This window comes from Oncorhynchus clarkii, chromosome 26, assembly GCF_045791955.1.
Source record: "Oncorhynchus clarkii lewisi isolate Uvic-CL-2024 chromosome 26, UVic_Ocla_1.0, whole genome shotgun sequence".
NCBI classification, from domain to species: Eukaryota; Metazoa; Chordata; class Actinopteri; order Salmoniformes; family Salmonidae; genus Oncorhynchus; species Oncorhynchus clarkii.
The window spans coordinates 30,629,552-30,648,285 of NC_092172.1; the positions used below are offsets into that span (position 1 = coordinate 30,629,552).

The 18,734-nt window shown below is 50.7% G+C and overlaps 1 protein-coding gene across 1 annotated transcript in view; it reads left to right on the forward strand.

Annotated features, from left to right (window-relative positions):
* LOC139384838 (unconventional myosin-Va-like) overlaps positions 1-18,734 on the forward strand; it is a 78,397-nt gene that overhangs the window by 23,919 nt on the left and 35,744 nt on the right. The window contains exons 6-7 of the mRNA XM_071129734.1: positions 424-567; positions 2,310-2,391. Of these exons, the coding sequence (XP_070985835.1) occupies positions 424-567; positions 2,310-2,391 (226 nt within the window). The remainder of the gene's footprint in view (positions 1-423; positions 568-2,309; positions 2,392-18,734) is intronic.

Genomic DNA, 18,734 nt, shown 5'->3' on the forward strand with positions numbered 1-18,734 from the left:
ATTGGCTTTAAGCATGTTCAGTCCCTGTGCTGGCGTTGTGTGATCTGATTATCTGGGCAGCGCGACTGCAATAAAGACATCCTGGAACACCACCACTGACAACTGTGCTTTGACTGCAGGACTCTATTCCCCATGATGCACAGCAACAGCAGCAGCAGCAGCACAGTATCTGTCTCCCCCTGTCCCTCCCCTCCCTGCTGGACAGTTTTAGTTCTACACCATCACATGGCCCAGCTGGCCTGAAATACACACTGAATACTAATGTCAAACCACTGCCTTGTTGTAAAGGGGAGTGATATGCTGATGTTGCTGACCTTATCTATATTTATTGCTCTCTCTCTCCCTCCCTTGTGTGTGTGTCTGTCTGTCTGTCTGTCTGTGTGTCTGTGTCTGTGTGTGTCCGTCCGTGTGTGTGTTCTCCAGGCGATAGGAAACGCTAAGACGACTCGTAACGACAACAGCAGTCGTTTTGGGAAGTACATTGAGATCGGCTTCGACAAACGCTACCGTATCATTGGAGCTAACATGAGGACATATCTACTGGAGAAGTCTAGAGTGGTGTTTCAGGTGATGCACCACCAACAGTAGGACTAGAAAGTCTGGCGCTGTAGTCTGGGTCAGGGGTTATGGGTAGGACCTGCAGTTTTTTTGGTCAGGTCATGTGGTTAGGAAAAGTCAATGACCTATCTACAGGTTATACTGGGAGCCTCAACACACTGCCTCTCTTTCCACAGCACTGTGTGTAGTGTGGGATGCAATCCATACAGTGCTGTGTGAGTGTGAGTGTGAGTGTGAGTGAGTGAGTGAGTGTGTGTGTGTGTGTGTGTGTGTGTGTGTGTGTGTGTAACCAGTGTAGGCAGTGAGTGTCTCTCTCAAGAAGTTCAATATTTAGCAGTGACTTCCTCCTCCACCCAGTTCAGGAAAACACAGCCAGACCACACGCACCAGTCATCTGATCACATTCCTTTCTCTTTACCTCTGCTGAGTCCACCTGTCTCCTCCTTTCTCTCTCTGTCCCTCACTCACTCACACATATTCATATGTTTGTGTGTCCTTCCTTCCGTGTTCTGTTCTGTCCTTCCTTCCGTGTTCTGTTCTGTCCTTCCTTCCGTGTTCTGTTCTGTCCTTCCTTCCGTGTCCTGTTCTGTCCTTCCTTCCGTGTTCTGTTCTGTCCTTCCTTCCGTGTTCTGTTCTGTCCTTCTTTCCGTGTTCTGTTCTGTCCTTCCTTCCGTGTTCTGTTCTGTCCTTCCTTCCGTGTTCTGTTCTGTCCTTCCTTCCGTGTCCTGTTCTGTCCTTCCTTCCGTGTTCTGTTCTGTCCTTCCTTCCGTGTCCTGTTCTGTCCTTCCTTCCGTGTTCTGTTCTGTCCTTCCTTCCGTGTTCTGTTCTGTCCTTCCTTCCGTGTTCTGTTCTGTCCTTCCTTCCGTGTCCTGTTCTGTCCTTCCTTCCGTGTTCTGTTCTGTCCTTCCTTCCGTGTCCTGTTCTGTCTTTCCTTCCGTGTCCTGTTCTGTCTTTCCTTCCGTGTTCTGTTCTGTCCTTCCTTCCGTGTCCTGTTCTGTCCTTCCTTCCGTGTTCTGTTCTGTCCTTCCTTCCGTGTCCTGTTCTGTCTTTCCTTCCGTGTCCTGTTCTGTCCTTCCTTCCGTGTTCTGTTCTGTCCTTCGTTCCGTGTCCTGTTCTGTCCTTCCTTCCGTGTTCTGTTCTGTCCTTCCTTCCGTGTCCTGTTCTGTCCTTCCTTCCGTGTCCTGTTCTGTCTTTCCTTCCGTGTTCTGTTCTGTCCTTCCTTCCGTGTCCAGCTCATTGCTGATAAGAGCCTATTGAATAGTCGTCCTTCCTTTTTCCATCTCCCTCTAGCTCTCGTTCTATCTCGTTCTTTCCCTCTTTCTCTTTTTTCTCTGTGTGGATCTGATCCAGGTCACACTGCTGAGACGAATCAGGAATGTGCACAACTTAGAAAGTGTGCACACACACACACACACACACACACACACACACACACACACAGAGAGATACACAAAAACACACAGGCGTATTGAGATGAGGATAGTGGAGTACAGCATGTCTTCCCAGACTTGAGGAAGCTGCTGTGAGTCCTGTACTGCAACACACATTCCCCACATACCTTTCTGCAACAGCACCTGGGTGTGTGTGTCTTAGTCTGTGGTGGAAATGTTGCAACATTAAAACTACACCAGATTCTAAACAGCATGACAGTGTTCTCTTGTATGTACACAACACTGGAATCTCCTGGCTGTATAGAACATACACTACCTGAAACTGCCTGACTGTGTGTGTGTCTGTCTCTGTCTGTGCAGGCGGACGAGGAGAGGAACTATCATATCTTCTACCAGCTGTGTGCGTCCTCCCATCTACCAGAGTTCAAGAATCTGAAGCTAGGTAAGACACAAACACTCTCCATTGGATGGTTGGACGGTTCCTAAGCTATTTGTTCATTGATTAGCCTGACAACCCATCCACATGCATGGCTCCGCCCACTAGCGTTTCTTCTCCACCACGAGTCTGGATTTGCTTTCCTTCCTCAATACGTAGAATGTGAACACATTCTAACCGTTCTGATTGGTCCCGGAAACCAAAGGGTTTAGCCCAGCGTTCATGAATCATGTCATTGGCTTTGATACGATCCAATTGGTGATGAATTTGTTTTGTACAATGCCCTTCATTTTGAAGTCAGCACAAGCGACTTCTGGGATGGCAGTTTGACTGAATGGCATTGAGGAGTATACCACCTCAGTCATCGGCTTCATCAATAAGTGCATCGACGACGTCGTCCCCACAGTGACCGTACGTACATATCCCAACCAGAAGCCTTGGATTACAGGCAACATCCACATCGAGCTAAAGGCTAGAGCTGCCGCTTTCAAGGAGCGAGACACTAACTGGGCGCCTATAAGAAATCCCGCAATGCCCTCAGACGAACCATCAAACAAGCAAAGCATCAATACAGGACTAAGATTGAATCGTACTACACCGGCTCTGACGCTCGTCGGATGTGGCAGGGCTCGAAAACTATTACGGACTACAAAGGGAAACCCAGACGAGAGCCTATCAGACGAGCTAAATGCCTTTTTATGATCGCTTCGAGGCAAGCAACACTGAAACATGCACAAGAGCACCAGATGTCCTGGTTGACTGTGTGATAATGCTCTCGATGCCGATGTGAGCAAGACCTTTAAACAGGTCAACATTTACAAAGCTGCGGGGCCAGATTGATTACCAGGATTTGAACTCCAAGCATACACGGACCAACTGGCAAGTGTCTTCATTGACATGTTCAACCTCTCCCTGACCGAGTCTGTAATACCTACATGTTTAAAACAGACCACCATAATCCCTGTGCCCAAGGAAGCGAAGGTAACCTGCCTAAATGATTACCGCCCCGTAGCACTCATGTCGGTAGCCATGAAGTGTTTGAAAAGCTGGTCACGGCTCACATCAACAGCATTCTCCCGGATACCCTAAACCCACTCCAATTCCCATACCGCCCCAACAGATCCACAGATGACGCAATCTCTATCGCACTCCACACTGCCCTTTCTCACCTGGACAAAAGGAACACCTACAGTGGGGCAAAAAAGTATTTAGTCAGCCACCAATTGTGCAAGTTCTCCCACTTAAAAATATGAGAGAGGCCTGTAATTTCCATCATAGGTACACTTCAACTATGACAGACAAAATTAGAAAAAAAATCCAGAAAATCACATTGTAGGATTTTTCATGAATTTATTTGCAAATTATGGTGGAAAATAAGTATTTGGTCAATAACAAAAGTTTATCTCAATACTTTGTTATATACCCTTTGTTGGCAATGACAGAGGTCAAACGTTTTCTGTAAGTGTTCACAAGGTTTTTACATACTGTTGCTGGTATTTTGGCCCATTCCTCCATGCAGATCTCCTCTAGAGCAGTGATGTTTTGGGGCTGTTGCTGGGCGACACGGACTTTCAACTCCCTCCAAAGATTTTCTATGGGGTTGAGATCTGGAGACTGGCTAGGCCACTCCAGGACCTTGAAATGCTTCTTACGAAGCCACTCCTTCGTTGCCCGGGCGGTGTGTTAGGGATCATTGTCATGCTGAAAGACCCAGCCACGTTTCATCTTCAGTGCCCTTGCTGATGGAAGGAGGTTTTCACTCAAAATCTCACGATACATGGCCCCATTCATTCTTTCCTTTACACGGATCAGTTGTCCTGGTCCCTTTGCAGAAAAACAGCTCCAAGGCATGATGTTTCCACCCCCATGCTTCACAGTAGGTATGGTGTTCTTTGGATGCAACTCAGCATTCTTTGTCCTCCAAACACGACGAGTTGAGCTTTTACCAAAAAGTTATATTTTGGTTTCATCTGACCATATGACATTCTCCCAATCTTCTTCTGGATCATCCAAATGCTCTCTAGCAAACTTCAGACGGGCCTGGACATGTACTGGCTTAAGCAGAGGGACACGTCTGGCACTGCAGGATTTGAGTCCCTGGCGGCGTAGTGTGTTACTGATGGTAGGCTTTGTTACTTTGCTCCCAGCTCTCTGCAGGTCATTCACTAGGTCCCCCCGTGTGGTTCTGGGATTTTTGCTCACCGTTCTTGTGATCATTTTGACCCCACGGGGTGAGATCTTGCATGGAGCCCCAGATCGAGGGAGATTATCAGTGGTCTTGTATGTCTTCCATTTCCTAATAATTGCTCCCACAGTTGATTTCTTCAAACCAAGCTGCTTACCTATTGCAGGTTCAGTCTTCCCAGCCTGGTGCAGGTCTACAATTTTGTTTCTGGTGTCCTTTGACAGCTCTTTGGTCTTGGCCATAGTGGAGTTTGGAGTGTGACTGTTTGAGGTTGTGGACAGGTGTCTTTTATACTGATAACACGTTCAAACAGGTGCCATTAATACAGGTAAAGAGTGGAGGACAGAGGAGCCTCTTAAAGAAGTTGTTACAGGTCTGTGAGAGTCAGAAATCTTGCTTGTTTGTAGGTGACCAAATACTTATGTTCCACCATAATTTGCAAATAAATTCATAACAAATCCTACAATGTGATTTTCTGGATTTTTTTTCCTAATTTTGTCTGTCATAGTTGAGGTGTACCTATGATGAAAATTACAGGCCTCATCTTTTTAAGTGTGAGAACTTGCACAATTGGTGGCTGACTAAATACTTTTTAGCCCCACTGTATGTGAGAATGCTGTTCATTGACTATAGCTCAGTGTTCAACACAATAGTGCCCACGAAGCTCATCACTAAGCTAAGTACCCTGGGACTAAACACCTCCCTCTGCAACTGGATCCTGGACTTCCTGACGGACCGCCCCCAGGTGGTGAGGGTAGGAAACAACATGTCTGCCGCACTGATCATCAACACTGGGCCCCCTCAGGAGTGTATACGTAGTCCCCTCCTGTACTCCCCGTTCACCCACAACTGCGTGGCCAAACACGACTCCAACACCATCGTTAAGTTTGCTGACGACACAACAGTGGTAGGCCTGATCACCGACAACGATGAGACGGCCTATAGGGAGGAGGTCAGACCTGGCAGTCTGGTGCCAGGACAACAACCTCTCCCTCAATGTGAGCAAGACACAGGAGATGATCGTGGACTACAAGAAAAGGTGGGCCGAACAGGCCCCATTAACGGGGCTGTAGTAGAGTCGGTAGAAAGTTTCAAGTTTCCATCCCCAACAAACTATCCTGGTCCAAACACACCAAGGCAGTCGTGAAACGGGTATGACAAAACCTTTCCCCCGCCAGGAGACTGAAAAGAGTTTGCATGGGTCCCCAGATCCTCACAAGGTTCTACAGCTGCACCATCAAGAGCATCCTGTATGGTTGCATCACCGTATGGCAACTGCTCGGCATCTGATCTCGAGGCGCTACAGAGGGTAGTGCGTACGGCCCAGTACATCACTGGGGCCAAGTTTCCTGCAATCCGGGACTGATATCAAATCAAACCCAATTGTATTAGTCACATGCTCCAAATACAACAGGTGTAGACAGTGAAATGCTCACTTACGAATGACAATATATACAGGGGGGTGCCGGTACAGAGTCAATGTGGAGACTATATACAGGGGGGTGCCGGTACAGAGTCGATGTGGAGACTATATACAGGGGGGAGCCAGTACAGAGTCAATGTGGAGACTATATACAGGGGGGAGCCGGTACAGAGTCAATGTGGAGACTATATACAGGGGGGAGCCGGTACAGAGTCAATGTGGAGACAATATACAGGGGGTGCCGGTACAGAGTCAATGTGGAGACTATATACAGGGGGGTGCCGGTACAGAGTCAATATATACAAGGGGGTGCCAGTACAGAGTCAATGTGGAGACTATATACAGGGGGGAGCCGGTACAGAGTCAATGTGGAGACTATATACAGGGGGGTGCCGGTACAGAGTCAATGTGGAGACTATATACAGGGGGGTGCCGGTACAGAGTCAATGTGGAGACTATATACAGGGGGGTGCCGGTACACAGTTAATGTGGAGACTATATACAGGGGGGAGCCGGTACAGAGTCAATGTGGAGACTATATACAGGGGGGAGCCGGTACACAGTCAATGTGGAGACTATATACAGGGGGGTGCCGGTACAGAGTCAATATATACAGGGGGGTGCCAGTACAGAGTCAATGTGGAGACTATATACAGGGGGGAGCCGGTACAGAGTCAATGTGGAGACTATATACAGGGGGGTGCCGGTACAGAGTCAATGTGGAGACTATATACAGGGGGGTGCCGGTACAGAGTCAATGTGGAGACTATATACAGGGGGGTGCCGGTACACAGTTAATGTGGAGACTATATACAGGGGGGAGCCGGTACAGAGTCAATGTGGAGACTATATACAGGGGGGAGCCGGTACACAGTCAATGTGGAGACTATATACAGGGGGGAGCCGGTACAGAGTCAATGTGGAGACTATATACAGGGGGGAGCCGGTACAGAGTCAATGTGGAGACTATATACAGGGGGGAGCCGGTACAGAGTCAATGTGGAGACTATATACAGGGGGGAGCCGGTACAGAGTCAATGTGGAGACTATATACAGGGGGGAGCCGGTACAGAGTCAATGTGGAGACTATATACAGGGGGGAGCCGGTACAGAGTCAATGTGGAGACTATATACAGGGGGGAGCCGGTACAGAGTCAATGTGGAGACTATATACAGGGGGGAGCCGGTACAGAGTCAATGTGGAGACTATATACAGGGGGGAGCCGGTACAGAGTCAATGTGGAGACTATATACAGGGGGGTGCCGGTACAGAGTCAATGTGGAGACTATATACAGGGGGGAGCGGGTACAGAGCCAATGTGGAGACTATATACAAGGGGGAGCCGGTACAGAGTCAATGTGGAGACTATATACAGGGGGGAGCCGGTACAGAGTCAATGTGGAGACTATATACAGGGGGGTGCCGGTACACAGTCAATGTGGAGACTATATACAGGGGGGTGCCGGTACACAGTCAATGTGGAGACTATATACAGGGGGGTGCCGGTACACAGTTAATGTGGAGACTATAAACAGGGGGGAGCCGGTACAGAGTCAATGTGGAGACTATATACAGGGGGGTGCCGGCACACAGTTAATGTGGAGACTGTATACAGGGGGGAGCCGGTACAGAGTCAATATAAACAGGGGGGTGCCGGTACAGAGTCAATGTGGAGACTATATACAGGGGGGTGCCGGTACAGAGTCAATGTGGAGACTATATACAGGGGGGTGCCGGTACAGAGTCAATGTGGAGACTATATACAGGGGGGTGCCGGTACAGAGTCAATGTGGAGACTATATACAGGGGGGTGCCGGTACACAGTTAATGTGGAGACTATATACAGGGGGAGCTGGTACAGAGTCAATGTGGAGACTATATACAGGGGAGTGCCGGTACACAGTTAATGTGGACACTATATACAGGGGGGAGCCGGTACAATGTGGAGACTATATACAGGGGGGTGCCGGTACAGAGTCAATGTGGAGACTATATACAGGGGGGTGCCGGTACAGAGTCAATGTGGAGACTATATACAGGGGGGTGCCGGTACAGAGTCAATGTGGAGACTATATACAGGGGGGTGCCGGTACAGAGTCAATGTGGAGACTATATACAGGGGGGTGCCGGTACAGAGTCAATATATACAGGGTGGTGCCGGTACAGAGTCAATATATACAGGGGGGTGCCGGTACAGAGTCGATGTGGAGACTATATACAGGGGGGTGCCGGTACAGAGTCGATGTGGAGACTATATACAGGGGGGTGCCGGTACAGAGTCAATGTGGAGACTTTATACAGGGGGGTGCCGGTACAGAGTCAATATATACAGGGGGTGCCCGTACAGAGTCGATGTGGAAACTATATACAGGGGGGTGCCGGTACAGAGTCGATGTGGAGACTATATACAGGGGGGTGCCGGTACAGAGTCAATGTGGAGACTATATACAGGGGGAGCCGGTACAGAGTCAATGTGGAGACTATATACAGGGGGAGCCGGTACAGAGTCAATGTGGAGACTATATACAGGGGGGAGCCGGTACAGAGTCAATGTGGAGACTATATACAGGGGGGAGCCGGTACAGAGTCAATGTGGAGACTATATACAGAGGGGAGCGGGTACAGAGCCAATGCGGAGACTATATACAAGGGGGAGCCGGTACATAGTCAATGTGGAGACTATATACAGGGGGGGTGCCGGTACACAGTCAATGTGGAGACTATATACAGGGGGGAGCCGGTACAGAGTCAATGTGGAGACTATATACAGGGGGGTGCCGGTACACAGTCAATGTGGAGACTATATACAGGGGGTTGCCGGTACACAGTCAATGTGGAGACTATATACAGGGGGGTGCCGGTACACAGTTAATGTGGAGACTATATACAGGGGGGAGCCGGTACAGAGTCAATGTGGAGACTATATACAGGGGGGTGCCGGCACACAGTTAATGTGGAGACTATATACAGGGGGGAGCCGGTACAGAGTCAATATATACAGGAGGGTGCCGGTACAGAGTCAATGTGGAGACTATATACAGGGGGGTGCCGGTACCGAGTCAATGTGGAGACTATATACAGGGGGGTGCCGGTACAGAGTCAATGTGGAGACTATATACAGGGGGGTGCCGGTACAGAGTCAATGTGGAGACTATATACAGGGGGGTGCCGGTACACAGTTAATGTGGAGACTATATACAGGGGGGAGCTGGTACAGAGTCAATGTGGAGACTATATACAGGGGGGTGCCGGTACAGAGTCAATGTGGAGACTATTTACAGGGGGGTGCCGGTACAGAGTCAATGTGGAGACTATATACAGGGGGGTGCCGGTACAGAGTCAATGTGGAGACTATATACAGGGGGGTGCCGGTACAGAGTCAATGTGGAGACTATATACAGGGGGGTGCCGGTACAGAGTCAATGTGGAGACTATATACAGGGGGGAGCCGGTACAGAGTCAATGTGGAGACTATATACAGGGGGGTGCCGGTACAGAGTCAATGTGGAGACTATATACAGGGGGGTGCCGGTACAAAGTCAATGTGGAGACTATATACAGGGGGGAGCCGGTACAGAGTCAATGTGGAGACTATATACAGGGGGGTGCCGGTACAGAGTCAATGTGGAGACTATATACAGGGGGAGCCGGTACAGAGTCGATGTGGAGACTATATACAGGGGGGTGCCGGTACAGAGTCAATGTGGAGACTATATACAGGGGGGTGCCGGTACAGAGTCAATGTGGAGACTATATACAGGGGGGAGCGGTACAGAGTCAATGTGGAGACTATATACAGGGGGGAGCCGGTACAGAGTCAATGTGGAGACTATATACAGGGGGGTGCCGGTACAGAGTCAATGTGGAGACTATATACAGGGGGGTGCCGGTACAGAGTCGATGTGGAGACTATATACAGGGGGGAGCCAGTACAGAGTCAATGTGGAGACTATATACAGGGGGGAGCCGGTACAGAGTCAATGTGGAGACTATATACAGGGGGGAGCCGGTACAGAGTCAATGTGGAGACTATATACAGGGGGGTGCCGGTACAGAGTCAATGTGGAGACTATATACAGGGGGGTGCCGGTACAGAGTCAATATATACAGGGGGGTGCCAGTACAGAGTCAATGTGGAGACTATATACAGGGGGGAGCCGGTACAGAGTCAATGTGGAGACTATACAGGGGGGAGCCGGTACAGAGTCAATGTGGAGACTATATACAGGGGGGTGCCGGTACAGAGTCAATGTGGAGACTATATACAGGTGGAGCCGGTACAGAGTCAATGTGGAGACTATATACAGGGGGGTGCCGGTACAGAGTCAATGTGGAGACTATATACAGGGGGGTGCCGGTACAGAGTCAATGTGGAGACTATATACAGGGGGGTGCCGGTACAGAGTCAATGTGGAGACTATATACAGGGGGGAGCCGGTACAGAGTCAATGTGGAGACTATATACAGGGGGGTGCCGGTACAGAGTCAATGTGGAGACTATATACAGGGGGGTGCCGGTACAAAGTCAATGTGGAGACTATATACAGGGGGGAGCCGGTACAGAGTCAATGTGGAGACTATATACAGGGGGGTGCCGGTACAGAGTCAATGTGGAGACTATATACAGGGGGAGCCGGTACAGAGTCGATGTGGAGACTATATACAGGGGGGTGCCGGTACAGAGTCAATGTGGAGACTATATACAGGGGGGTGCCGGTACAGAGTCAATGTGGAGACTATATACAGGGGGGAGCGGTACAGAGTCAATGTGGAGACTATATACAGGGGGGAGCCGGTACAGAGTCAATGTGGAGACTATATACAGGGGGGTGCCGGTACAGAGTCAATGTGGAGACTATATACAGGGGGGTGCCGGTACAGAGTCAATATATACAGGAGGGTGCCGGTACAGAGTCAATGTGGAGACTATATACAGGGGGGTGCCGGTACAGAGTCAATGTGGAGACTATATACAGGGGGGTGCCGGTACAGAGTCAATGTGGAGACTATATACAGGGGGGTGCCGGTACAGAGTCAATGTGGAGACTATATACAGGGGGGTGCCGGTACAAAGTCAATGTGGAGACTATATACAGGGGGGAGCCGGTACAGAGTCAATGTGGAGACTATATACAGGGGGGTGCCGGTACAGAGTCAATGTGGAGACTATATACAGGGGGAGCCGGTACAGAGTCGATGTGGAGACTATATACAGGGGGGTGCCGGTACAGAGTCAATGTGGAGACTATATACAGGGGGGTGCCGGTACAGAGTCAATGTGGAGACTATATACAGGGGGGAGCGGTACAGAGTCAATGTGGAGACTATATACAGGGGGGTGCCGGTACAGAGTCAATGTGGAGACTATATACAGGGGGAGCCGGTACAGAGTCGATGTGGAGACTATATACAGGGGGGTGCCGGTACAGAGTCAATGTGGAGACTATATACAGGGGGGTGCCGGTACAGAGTCAATGTGGAGACTATATACAGGGGGGAGCGGTACAGAGTCAATGTGGAGACTATATACAGGGGGGAGCCGGTACAGAGTCGATGTGGAGACTATATACAGGGGGGTGCCGGTACAGAGTCGATGTGGAGACTATATACAGGGGGGAGCCAGTACAGAGTCAATGTGGAGACTATATACAGGGGGGAGCCGGTACAGAGTCAATGTGGAGACTATATACAGGGGGGAGCCGGTACAGAGTCAATGTGGAGACTATATACAGGGGGGTGCCGGTACAGAGTCAATGTGGAGACTATATACAGGGGGGTGCCGGTACAGAGTCAATATATACAGGGGGGTGCCAGTACAGAGTCAATGTGGAGACTATATACAGGGGGGAGCCGGTACAGAGTCAATGTGGAGACTATATACAGGGGGGTGCCGGTACAGAGTCAATGTGGAGACTATATACAGGGGGGTGCCGGTACAGAGTCAATGTGGAGACTATATACAGGGGGGTGCCGGTACAGAGTCAATGTGGAGACTATATACAGGGGGGTGCCGGTACACAGTTAATGTGGAGACTATATACAGGGGGGAGCCGGTACACAGTCAATGTGGAGACTATATACAGGGGGGAGCCGGTACAGAGTCAATGTGGAGACTATATACAGGGGGGAGCCGGTACAGAGTCAATGTGGAGACTATATACAGGGGGGAGCCGGTACAGAGTCAATGTGGAGACTATATACAGGGGGGAGCCGGTACAGAGTCAATGTGGAGACTATATACAGGGGGGTGCCGGTACAGAGTCAATGTGGAGACTATATACAGGGGGGTGCCGGTACAGAGTCAATATATACAGGGGGGTGCCGGTACAGAGTCAATGTGGAGACTATATACAGGGGGGTGCCGGTACAGAGTCAATGTGGAGACTATATACAGGGGGGTGCCGGTACAGAGTCAATGTGGAGACTATATACAGGGGGGTGCCGGTACCGAGTCAATGTGGAGACTATATACAGGGGGGTGCCGGTACAGAGTCAATGTGGAGACTATATACGGGGGGGTGCCGGTACAGAGTCAATGTGGAGACTATATACAGGGGGGTGCCGGTACAGAGTCAATGTGGAGACTATATACAGGGGGGTGCCGGTACATAGTCAATGTGGAGACTATATACAGGGGGGTGCCGGTACAGAGTCAATATATACAGGGGGGTGCCGGTACAGAGTCAATGTGGAGACTATATACAGGGGGGTGCCGGTACAGAGTCAATGTGGAGACTATATACAGGGGGGTGCCGGTACAGAGTCAATGTGGAGACTATATACAGGGGGGTGCCGGTACAGAGTCAATGTGGAGACTATATACAGGGGGGTGCCGGTACAAAGTCAATGTGGAGACTATATACAGGGGGGAGCCGGTACAGAGTCAATGTGGAGACTATATACAGGGGGGTGCCGGTACCGAGTCAATGTGGAGACTATATACAGGGGGGTGCCGGTACAGAGTCAATGTGGAGACTATATACAGGGGGGTGCCGGTACAGAGTCAATATATACAGGAGGGTGCCGGTACAGAGTCAATGTGGAGACTATATACAGGGGGGTGCCGGTACCGAGTCAATGTGGAGACTATATACAGGGGGGTGCCGGTACAGAGTCAATGTGGAGACTATATACGGGGGGGTGCCGGTACAGAGTCAATGTGGAGACTATATACAGGGGGGTGCCGGTACAGAGTCAATGTGGAGACTATATACAGGGGGGTGCCGGTACAGAGTCAATATATACAGGGGGGTGCCGGTACAGAGTCAATGTGGAGACTATATACAGGGGGGTGCCGGTACAGAGTCAATGTGGAGACTATATACAGGGGGGTGCCGGTACAGAGTCAATGTGGAGACTATATACAGGGGGGTGCCGGTACAGAGTCAATGTGGAGACTATATACAGGGGGGTGCCGGTACAAAGTCAATGTGGAGACTATATACAGGGGGGAGCCGGTACAGAGTCAATGTGGAGACTATATACAGGGGGGTGCCGGTACAGAGTCAATGTGGAGACTATATACAGGGGGAGCCGGTACAGAGTCGATGTGGAGACTATATACAGGGGGGTGCCGGTACAGAGTCAATGTGGAGACTATATACAGGGGGGTGCCGGTACAGAGTCAATGTGGAGACTATATACAGGGGGGAGCGGTACAGAGTCAATGTGGAGACTATATACAGGGGGGTGCCGGTACAGAGTCAATGTGGAGACTATATACAGGGGGAGCCGGTACAGAGTCGATGTGGAGACTATATACAGGGGGGTGCCGGTACAGAGTCAATGTGGAGACTATATACAGGGGGGTGCCGGTACAGAGTCAATGTGGAGACTATATACAGGGGGGAGCGGTACAGAGTCAATGTGGAGACTATATACAGGGGGGAGCCGGTACAGAGTCGATGTGGAGACTATATACAGGGGGGTGCCGGTACAGAGTCGATGTGGAGACTATATACAGGGGGGAGCCAGTACAGAGTCAATGTGGAGACTATATACAGGGGGGAGCCGGTACAGAGTCAATGTGGAGACTATATACAGGGGGGAGCCGGTACAGAGTCAATGTGGAGACTATATACAGGGGGGTGCCGGTACAGAGTCAATGTGGAGACTATATACAGGGGGGTGCCGGTACAGAGTCAATATATACAGGGGGGTGCCAGTACAGAGTCAATGTGGAGACTATATACAGGGGGGAGCCGGTACAGAGTCAATGTGGAGACTATATACAGGGGGGTGCCGGTACAGAGTCAATGTGGAGACTATATACAGGGGGGTGCCGGTACAGAGTCAATGTGGAGACTATATACAGGGGGGTGCCGGTACAGAGTCAATGTGGAGACTATATACAGGGGGGTGCCGGTACACAGTTAATGTGGAGACTATATACAGGGGGGAGCCGGTACACAGTCAATGTGGAGACTATATACAGGGGGGAGCCGGTACAGAGTCAATGTGGAGACTATATACAGGGGGGAGCCGGTACAGAGTCAATGTGGAGACTATATACAGGGGGGAGCCGGTACAGAGTCAATGTGGAGACTATATACAGGGGGGAGCCGGTACAGAGTCAATGTGGAGACTATATACAGGGGGGAGCCGGTACAGAGTCAATGTGGAGACTATATACAGGGGGGTGCCGGTACAGAGTCAATGTGGAGACTATATACAGGGGGGAGCGGGTACAGAGCCAATGTGGAGACTATATACAAGGGGGAGCCGGTACAGAGTCAATGTGGAGACTATATACAGGGGGGTGCCGGTACAGAGTCAATGTGGAGACTATATACAGGGGGGTGCCGGTACAGAGTCAATGTGGAGACTATATACAGGGGGGTGCCGGTACAGAGTCAATATATACAGGGGGGTGCCGGTACAGAGTCAATGTGGAGACTATATACAGGGGGGTGCCGGTACAGAGTCAATGTGGAGACTATATACAGGGGGGTGCCGGTACAGAGTCAATGTGGAGACTATATACAGGGGGGTGCCGGTACAGAGTCAATGTGGAGACTATATACAGGGGGGTGCCGGTACAAAGTCAATGTGGAGACTATATACAGGGGGGAGCCGGTACAGAGTCAATGTGGAGACTATATACAGGGGGGTGCCGGTACAGAGTCAATGTGGAGACTATATACAGGGGGAGCCGGTACAGAGTCGATGTGGAGACTATATACAGGGGGGTGCCGGTACAGAGTCAATGTGGAGACTATATACAGGGGGGTGCCGGTACAGAGTCAATGTGGAGACTATATACAGGGGGGAGCGGTACAGAGTCAATGTGGAGACTATATACAGGGGGGAGCCGGTACAGAGTCAATGTGGAGACTATATACAGGGGGGTGCCGGTACAGAGTCAATGTGGAGACTATATACAGGGGGGTGCCGGTACAGAGTCGATGTGGAGACTATATACAGGGGGGTGCCGGTACAGAGTCAATGTGGAGACTATATACAGGGGGGTGCCGGTACAGAGTCAATGTGGAGACTATATACAGGGGGGTGCCGGTACAGAGTCAATGTGGAGACTATATACAGGGGGGTGCCGGTACACAGTTAATGTGGAGACTATATACAGGGGGGAGCTGGTACAGAGTCAATGTGGAGACTATATACAGGGGGGTGCCGGTACAGAGTCAATGTGGAGACTATATACAGGGGGGTGCCGGTACAGAGTCAATGTGGAGACTATATACAGGGGGGAGCGGTACAGAGTCAATGTGGAGACTATATACAGGGGGGAGCCGGTACAGAGTCAATGTGGAGACTATATACAGGGGGGTGCCGGTACAGAGTCAATGTGGAGACTATATACAGGGGGGTGCCGGTACAGAGTCAATGTGGAGACTATATACAGGGGGGAGCCGGTACAGAGTCAATGTGGAGACTATATACAGGGGGGTGCCGGTACAGAGTCAATGTGGAGACTATATACAGGGGGGTGCCGGTACAAAGTCAATGTGGAGACTATATACAGGGGGGAGCCGGTACAGAGTCAATGTGGAGACTATATACAGGGGGGTGCCGGTACAGAGTCAATGTGGAGACTATATACAGGGGGAGCTGGTACAGAGTCGATGTGGAGACTATATACAGGGGGGTGCCGGTACAGAGTCAATGTGGAGACTATATACAGGGGGGTGCCGGTACAGAGTCAATGTGGAGACTATATACAGGGGGGAGCGGTACAGAGTCAATGTGGAGACTATATACAGGGGGGAGCTGGTACAGAGTCAATGTGGAGACTATATACAGGGGGGTGCCGGTACAGAGTCAATGTGGAGACTATATACAGGGGGGTGCCGGTACAGAGTTGATGTGGAGACTATATACAGGGGGGAGCCAGTACAGAGTCAATGTGGAGACTATATACAGGGGGGAGCCGGTACAGAGTCAATGTGGAGACTATATACAGGGGGGAGCCGGTACAGAGTCAATGTGGAGACTATATACAGGGGGGAGCCGGTACAGAGTCAATGTGGAGACTATATATACAGGGGGGAGCGGGTACAGAGCCAATGTGGAGACTATATACAAGGGGGAGCCGGTACAGAGTCAATGTGGAGACTATATACAGGGGGGGTGCCGGTACACAGTCAATGTGGAGACTATATACAGGGGGGAGCCGGTACAGAGTCAATGTGGAGACTATATACAGGGGGGTGCCGGTACACAGTCAATGTGGAGACTATATACAGGGGGGTGCCGGTACACAGTCAATGTGGAGACTATATACAGGGGGGTGCCGGTACACAGTTAATGTGGAGACTATATACAGGGGGGAGCCGGTACAGAGTCAATGTGGAGACTATATACAGGGGGGTGCCGGCACACAGTTAATGTGGAGACTATATACAGGGGGGAGCCGGTACAGAGTCAATATATACAGGAGGGTGCCGGTACAGAGTCAATGTGGAGACTATATACAGGGGGCTGCCGGTACCGAGTCAATGTGGAGACTATATACAGGGGGGGGCCGGTACAGAGTCAATGTGGAGACTATATACAGGGGGCTGCCGGTACCGAGTCAATGTGGAGACTATATACAGGGGGGTGCCGGTACAGAGTCAATGTGGAGACTATATACAGGGGGGTGCCGGTACACAGTTAATGTGGAGACTATATACAGGGGGGAGCTGGTACAGAGTCAATGTGGAGACTATATACAGGGGGGTGCCGGTACAGAGTCAATGTGGAGACTATATACAGGGGGGTGCCGGTACAGAGTCAATGTGGAGACTATATACAGGGGGGTGCCGGTACAGAGTCAATATATACAGGGGGGTGCCGGTACAGAGTCAATGTGGAGACTATATACAGGGGGGTGCCGGTACAGAGTCAATGTGGAGACTATATACAGGGGGGTGCCGGTACAGAGTCAATGTGGAGACTATATACAGGGGGGTGCCGGTACAGAGTCAATGTGGAGACTATATACAGGGGGGTGCCGGTACAAAGTCAATGTGGAGACTATATACAGGGGGGAGCCGGTACAGAGTCAATGTGGAGACTATATACAGGGGGGTGCCGGTACAGAGTCAATGTGGAGACTATATACAGGGGGAGCCGGTACAGAGTCGATGTGGAGACTATATACAGGGGGGTGCCGGTACAGAGTCAATGTGGAGACTATATACAGGGGGGTGCCGGTACAGAGTCAATGTGGAGACTATATACAGGGGGGAGCGGTACAGAGTCAATGTGGAGACTATATACAGGGGGGAGCCGGTACAGAGTCAATGTGGAGACTATATACAGGGGGGTGCCGGTACAGAGTCAATGTGGAGACTATATACAGGGGGGTGCCGGTACAGAGTCGATGTGGAGACTATATACAGGGGGGAGCCAGTACAGAGTCAATGTGGAGACTATATACAGGGGGGAGCCGGTACAGAGTCAATGTGGAGACTATATACAGGGGGGAGCCGGTACAGAGTCAATGTGGAGACTATATACAGGTGGGTGCCGGTACAGAGTCAATATATACAGGGGGGTGCCAGTACAGAGTCAATGTGGAGACTATATACAGGGGGGAGCCGGTACAGAGTCAATGTGGAGACTATATACAGGGGGGTGCCGGTACAGAGTCAATATATACAGGGGGGTGCCGGTACAGAGTCAATGTGGAGACTATATACAGGGGGGTGCCGGTACAGAGTCAATGTGGAGACTATATACAGGGGGGAGCCGGTACAGAGTCAATGTGGAGACTATATACAGGGGGGAGCCGGTACACAGTCAATGTGGAGACTATATACAGGGGGGTGCCGGTACAGAGTCAATGTGGAGACTATATACAGGGGGGTGCCGGTACAGAGTCAATGTGGAGACTATATACAGGGGGGTGCCGGTACAGAGTCAATGTGGAGACTATATACAGGGGGGTGCCGGTACAGAGTCGATGTGGAGACTATATACAGGGGGAGCCAGTACAGAGTCAATGTGGAGACTATATACAGGGGGGTGCCGGTACAGAGTCAATGTGGAGACTATATACAGGTTGGAGCCGGTACAGAGTCAATGTGGAGACTATATACAGGGGGGAGCCGGTATAGAGTCAATGTGGAGGCTATATACAGGGGGGAGCTGGTACACAGTCAATGTGGAGACTATATACAGGGGGGTGCCGGTACACAGTCAATGTGGAGACTATATACAGGGGGGTGCCGGTACAGAGTCAATATATACAGGGGGGTGCCGGTACAGAGTCAATATATACAGGGGTTTGCCGGTAC